The sequence below is a fragment of the Pteropus alecto genome, unplaced genomic scaffold (assembly GCF_000325575.1).
Source record: "Pteropus alecto unplaced genomic scaffold, ASM32557v1 scaffold20, whole genome shotgun sequence".
NCBI classification, from domain to species: Eukaryota; Metazoa; Chordata; class Mammalia; order Chiroptera; family Pteropodidae; genus Pteropus; species Pteropus alecto.
The window spans coordinates 27,084,068-27,091,040 of record NW_006436298.1 but is presented as its reverse complement, the minus strand read 5'-3'; the positions used below and the strand labels follow the sequence as shown (position 1 = coordinate 27,091,040).

Genomic DNA, 6,973 nt, shown 5'->3' with positions numbered 1-6,973 from the left:
AGAATCTAATTCCTGACTAGATTTTTCTAGAGGAAAAATATTTTAAAAAGAAATTTATTATGAACTAAGGATACGGAGTTTATTAATTCTGTACCCTTTACTCTTATGAGTTAACTGTAGAATGTAGTTGAATTAGTCTGTTAAGTTCATTTAAGGGCTAGATGAATTTTCTCAGCTGTTGATTTCATTTCTATCATATATCAGTTTTCTCAACTAAGTTTGCTTTTAAATTTTATTTCCAGGTTAATATCATGTATATTATAAATATTTATGTCTTCTGGTGACCACCACCCTTACATAGTATTATTCTCCCTCCCACTTTCATTAATTTTCATTTATTTATTTTTCATTTTTTTCTTTTTTTAATTATATAGTATTCTTAACGATTTAAAGATCCACTGATTCTTTTTTGCCTTTTGTTGTAGTTTAAAAAAAAACATCTTTAACAAATGTTTAGCTATTTTGTGTGCTAAAAGAATCCAGTGAACTCTGTGAACACTGCAGTCATTTTAATTTTATAATTGCTGTTTTGATATAATGTCAAACATTGGGTAATAACAGGATTTGGATAATTAGATATCAGTTACAAAGATTTTATTTAATATTCTTAGTGTTGAAGCTAATGATTTAATTTTCCCAACTGCTACCTGATGACAGACTTTTCTAGAATTTGTGTAAAGAATTATCTTTCATGACTTGGCATTAGCTATTTCTTTATCCTTTCACACCTTTGATGATTACATGGAGTGATGTAGTCTAGAGAGTGCTTCTCAGTTTCTTGGACTATTTCTAATCCCATTGTCTTTTAAAACTCTCCATTGGTAAAATAACTTAGACATTGGGAAGAAGCAAAACCAAACTTTCTTGATATGTTTTTGAGTTATACGGTGTATGTTAGTTTGCAAAACTCAGCAAGTGTAAACTTTAAAAAGTTGTGAATTTTACTGTATATAAATTTTATTTAAAAAAAAAACTAAACAGGTATTGACTAGTTAATGATATGAATTCAGAATTTATTTCAATGTTTAATTATTTAGGAGGAGATATATTAATACTTGCATTTTTCTTTGAAATGCATCAAAATTTAGATGGATTGACAGGGATAGATGTGTGAAATAATATGTGCAAACATAAATAAGAAGGCAAGCATAGAAAATATTATTAGGATCTAGGTAGTAGGTATATGGGTGGGTGATCATTGTAAAATTCCTACATCTTTGATGTATGTTTGAAAATTTTCATGATGTTGAAAAAAATTAAAATGATCTATGTATATGTATTGTGAAAGTGTTCCATTAGTTTAAAGTAGCCTGGTAATATCAGTCTCGAACCTTAATATGTTGCAATTTATTTAACTAGCCTAATTTTACAGGCTATAAAGTATCACTATGGAAGCAAATTTTGAGAGTATTATGTATATATACGTGCATTAAATATAAGGATATGGCTAGCTGCTCTTTAAGTTGCAGTGCATTCTTAACACTTGCGTTTTTTTGTAAAATTGTAGGCCAAAATATTGATGAGGTGTCATTATATGCTACAGTTAAGCAAACAACCTTCACAAACTAAATTGATAATACTAATGGTATTATATAATTAGTAAAACAAAGCCACAACAGACTTAACACTGATAAGAATTCTTGTGGAAAATCACCAGATGTCCATCTCTGTATTGCACATGTGCTCTCTTAATTTTGCAGTTAGTGGATAACTCAGACTTACGCATTCCAAAATTTACTAACACTTAGCAAGGTTTTAGTAGTTTACGAACCAGCAGCTATTCACACATGTCGATGTCCAAAATCAAAAGGCTGTAAATTACTGATCTTAGTGGAAAGAGAATTAGGAGCCTGTCTTCAAGCCTTACTTAGCTGTATGAGTTTAGGCAAATCACTTAGCCTTTGTACCTTGTGTGCTTATTTTGAAAATTAACTTCTATATTTATTGCCTTCCTAAAGGTTGGTTATTTGTCGAATTAAATAATAGAAAAGAGTTTTGAAAATATAAAACACGTATAAAGTACCTGAGATCAGTAGTATCACATTCAATCAAGGCTTTATAATCCCCCTCCCCCCACATTAATTCTCCCCTCCCCATGCATTAATTCTCCCCTCTCCACTTCCACCTCTGACCTATGTATGTTGCCATTTCCCCTTAAGAACTGGATCTCTGAAGGCGGGGCGTCTCCTCCTACACACTCACGGCATGCACCCGGGGCCTGCTGCCTTCAGTGCACTCAGGGGGCCTGGCACACCCGGGGTATGGTCGGTGGCTCCACCTGGGATGCAAACCAAGGACCTTCTGCATGTAAAGCAGACGAGCTAACCACTACACTATGGAGCCACCCCCAAGGCTTTATAATTTAATGTGTGCTTTGTAATGATAAACAATAGAAGCTTGATATTTGAGAGAAATATGTCTCAGCCTGTTTAGAAACGTCGAAATTAAATGCTTCTGTGTAATATTATTTCTCCCATAAAATAGAATGAAGTTATTTTCTACTAAGAATTTTTGCTCTTAGACCTTCTTCCTTCCATCAGTGTCACTGGAAGATGGCTTTCTTTTGGGAAGCCATTATTCATACACGGAGGTTTATTTTCTAATCCCTTAAAATCTATTGCTTAACTTATTAAAGATGTTGATATTGGGTAGTTTGCTGAACTCCATCATTGACTAAAGAGTAATTTCTCTATCCTGTTTATATAAGCAAGATTCAAACTCATACTTTAACATGCCTACTGAAAAACTAATCATTTAAGAAAAAATTGCGGCTATGTGAAACCATTATTATTTCTGTGATGGCAGATAGACTTCAACTCAGGCATCATTGATTATGAGTGCTGAGGAAACTGTGTTGAGAAGTACTCACAGGCTATATATGAATTTATCATGAAAGAGTACTATGATCAGTTATCTTGAGATGGGAAGAGAGACCTAAAGATACCATGTTATACCTGGTATCTTTTTGGCTTTTAATGTATTGTTTAAGACTCTTCTTTCACAAACTGAATCCATATTATCTGATGTTATCTTTACTCAAACTACTAATATAGCTTGTTCCTTTTATACCTGTCCACATCATATCATGAGTCCCTTCCCGATTTATAAATTTATATCTCTTTGGTTTCAAATTAGGATTGATTACTACTTTATCACTCCAAAAATTATAAAAGAAGGGATTTGAAAGAAAAATAAAACTTAATGTTTAGTTTCATTTGGAGTTTTATCTATATGCGAAGTTTTTAAAAACACTAGAAATAATCTCCTTAGAGTTTATTTCATAGAGGGCTAAGTATGTGTGTCTGAATATTTCTATCTAGAGAGAAGGGATTCCATGAAAAAGCTAAATATTTTCCACCAGACTAATTTACCCTTTCTTTTTCTAGAAACCTGTGGATTTTTGTATCTAAGTTTACTGAGTTTGATGCAAGAAAATTACATAAATTATATAAGCATGCTATTAAAAAACGGCAGGAATCTCAGGTAAATTAATGCATAACTTTTTCTTTTAATTTATGTAATTAAACCGAGACATTCTTCCTTAAGAATTCAAGTTATGTAGAAGAAATGAAGGGAATAGAAAATTACCATTAGAGCACCACAATAAAAATTGTTGCAGGTAAGATCCTCTGAAGGAAGCTAAAATTAATGGACAAGAAAATAAGATACTGGCATAGTTTAAAAATATCTCCTCCAAGATGTTTACTAATTACAAAGAGAAATAATAACTTTTAGAAACCTGCCTGACAACACTGTAAAGAAGCGATAAAGATTAACATCACCAGTAATAAGATACTGACATTGTGAATCCCCCGGTATGATGCACTTTGAAAGGTACATCATTTCTGTGGAATTCTTGGCAAAAATGCATAACCTCAATTTGATCATGAGAAAATATGAGACAAACCCCCAACTGAAAGATTCTACATGATAACTGTCTAGTACTCTTCAAAAGTGTCAAAATTATGGGAGAAAAAACTGAGGAGCTGTCCCTCATTGGAAGAAACTAAGTTAGATATGAAAACTAAGCGTAATATGGAATTCCAGATTAGATCCTGGAGCAGAAAAAGCACCTTAGTGGAAAAATAGGAAATCTGAATAAAGTCTGTAGTTCAGTTAATAGTGTTGTACCAATGTTAATTACTTAATTTTGATCATTATACCATGGTTACATAAGATATTATTAACATTAGGAGAAGCTGGGTGAAAGGCATATGAGAACTTCCGGTACTATTTTTGCAGCTTTTCTGTTAAGTGTAAACTTATTTCACAGTCAAATGTTTTTAAAAAGTCATTGGACAAATAGTTTATGCTTTAAAAAATATATCTGCAAATCATACATTTATATATTCTAATATCTTATGTAAGGACTTCTTTCAGCCTCAAGTTTTTCCTTTTAGGCTTTCCCCCACACCTCCCCCCGCTCTGTTTTGTAAGGGTATTTGAAGCCACTTCAAAGATTCTTATGTATGTGTATTTATTTTAGCAAAATAATGACCAGAACAGCAACTTGAATGCTCAAGTGATTCGAAATCCAGGTAAGTCTTAACTAATTGTTTTAGGAAGTAAATTTAAAAATCATTTTTCCTTTTTAAGTTTGTTTTAGGTAATACTTACATTATTATATTGAATCTATTATCTTAAACAATAATTCTTTTTTGCTCATTATTAACCTTTCCAAAAATCAACCTTTTACCAGTTTCTAGAAATTGTAGAATTGTTAAAATGATGATAAAAACAATTTAGAATACAATAATGCATTCTTTCTGTACAAAAATCATAAAAGTATAATCTATCTGAGAAGGAAATGAGCCATATATTTTTCTATTGTGATTTTTCACATTTCACAATAAAGCGATCCTTTTGTAATCTTAATACTGCTTTTATAGATCATTTCTAAAGGCTTTAAATGCCTGTATTTGGGACCTGATTTTATCTAATTGGAGTTGAAATAGGAGTACTTATAATCTAGCAGCAAAGTTACTTGTGTTTACGTGTATTTTTATTTTAAGCGATTAACAAAAGTTGGATTCTTTTATCTAACAGAGGTAGAAAGAATAAAGGAGAATACAAATCACGATGATAGCAGCAGGGACAGTTATTCATCTGAGAGACACTTATCTCAGTATCATGATCATCATAAAGACCGACATCAGGGAGATTCTTACAAAAAGAGTGACTCTAGGAAAAGACCTTATTCTTCTTTTAGTAATGGTAAAGATCATCGTGATTGGGATCACTACAAGCAGGACAGCAGGTAACTTTGACAATCAGTTTTGAAATTTTGCTTATTCATGTCTTCTCTATTTTATATTCTGTGTTTGACCTTATTAGCCAATTCAGTCTTCAAGTAATCAAGCCTTATGTGAAATAAAGGTGTTTGTTTATAAATAAGAAAAACCCAATATATAGTACTTTTTTTTTAATATTAAGAACTGGTCTATAAAATCTTTTTTTCAAATTATAAATTTAGAATCAAAATACAATAAGAGGAAAGCGTAGGAAGTTCTGTAATTATAAGACACAGATTCATTGTTGGTTTTTGGAGAATATTGGCTCAAAAACTCTTCAAATGTAATAATAGGGTAAAATAAAAGCTTGATGGAATATGGCTGAATTTTGGTGGAGGGGATTCTGTATTCTGTTCCATTAAAAATAAAACTCATGGGGGAAAACTAATTTATGTGAAAACACAATCTGGGATAGTCCTGAAATCAGGATGTTTTCTGTGTGAATCACTTTAGTTTTATGAATCGAATATTTTTTTCCAAAGGCATGCAGGGATATTTCTAGTGATTTTTAAGCTCACTTACGTAGTTTTGTAATGAAACACTGAGCTTGTATACCATTAAAAGTATGCTTTAAAGTATTTTTGTGTTTTTTAATAAGATTTTATTTGGAAACATTTCATTTGCATTATTTAAAATTTCTAATTTTTCTTTTATTAGATATTACAGCGATAGAGAGAAACACAGAAAACTGGATGATCATAGAAGTAGAGATCACAGGTCAAATTTGGAAGGAAGTTTAAAAGATAGATCTCATTCTGATCATCGTTCTCATTCAGATCATCGTTCTCATTCAGATCATCGGTCAAGTTCGGAATATACACATCATAAATCTTCCAGGGATTATAGGTATCACTCAGATTGGCAAATGGACCACAGAGCTTCCAGTAGTGGGCCTCGGTCACCACTAGAGCAGAGGTCTCCTTATGGCTCCAGATCTCCATTTGAACACTCAACTGAACACAAAAGTACACCTGAGCATACCTGGAGTAGTCGGAAAACATAACAAAAACTGATATTTTGTCTTTCTGGACTTTTCTTTTAGCCATATATCATAAACCAACACAGTAATTGCCTTACATGACTTGAAAGACATAAACAGATCTTCTATCAGTAGCAGTATTGTTACTTCTTTCCAGGATGCAAGGTCTATTATCCCAACAGAAGAGAAAATATTTTTATATTTAAGGATTATGCTGCACTGTACTACAAATATTGTAGTACTTTTTTTTTTTTCTTTTTTAAAGAAATGGAAAATGTTTACTATTACAGGGACCTCAACACTGCCCTTCCATGTAGGCTGGATAAAACTGTTTTTAGGTCAGTGATTTTAGACTGACCTCCATTTAAATTATGTTTGTATATGAACTTTACTCTGACCTGTGATCATGTTTCAGGAAGGAATGAAAGAGAGTTCTTTTCTTAATAAAGAAAAAACACTCAAGGACTTTGTTCACTTTCCAAAGCTACTTGTTTACATTGTACACTGCGACCACCTTGCCGCTTTTCATCACAAGCTTGAATATTTAAATTCTGTACTTATATCTGTAAAATAGCCAGGAATTTCCTGTTTGTGATCTATTATTATGCCTTTTTACATACACACACAAAAAAAAATGTAAATTATTGTAAATGGATTAAATGAGCTTTCCTTACTTCCTTCCCCTTCTCAGGCTTTTTTTGAC

The 6,973-nt window shown here is 32.0% G+C and overlaps 1 protein-coding gene across 2 annotated transcripts in view; it reads left to right on the top strand.

Moving 5' to 3' along the window:
- The window catches only part of CHD1 (chromodomain helicase DNA binding protein 1), a 67,853-nt gene extending 60,906 nt beyond the window's left edge, over positions 1 to 6,947 (top strand). For both annotated transcript variants that reach the window (XM_006913244.3, XM_025047713.1), the window contains 4 exons: positions 3,387 to 3,483; positions 4,487 to 4,538; positions 5,047 to 5,257; positions 5,949 to 6,947. In XM_006913244.3, the coding sequence (XP_006913306.1) occupies positions 3,387 to 3,483; positions 4,487 to 4,538; positions 5,047 to 5,257; positions 5,949 to 6,294 (706 nt within the window). In that variant the 3' untranslated portion in view covers positions 6,295 to 6,947. The remainder of the gene's footprint in view (positions 1 to 3,386; positions 3,484 to 4,486; positions 4,539 to 5,046; positions 5,258 to 5,948) is intronic.
- Positions 6,948 to 6,973: the final 26 nt, after the last annotated feature.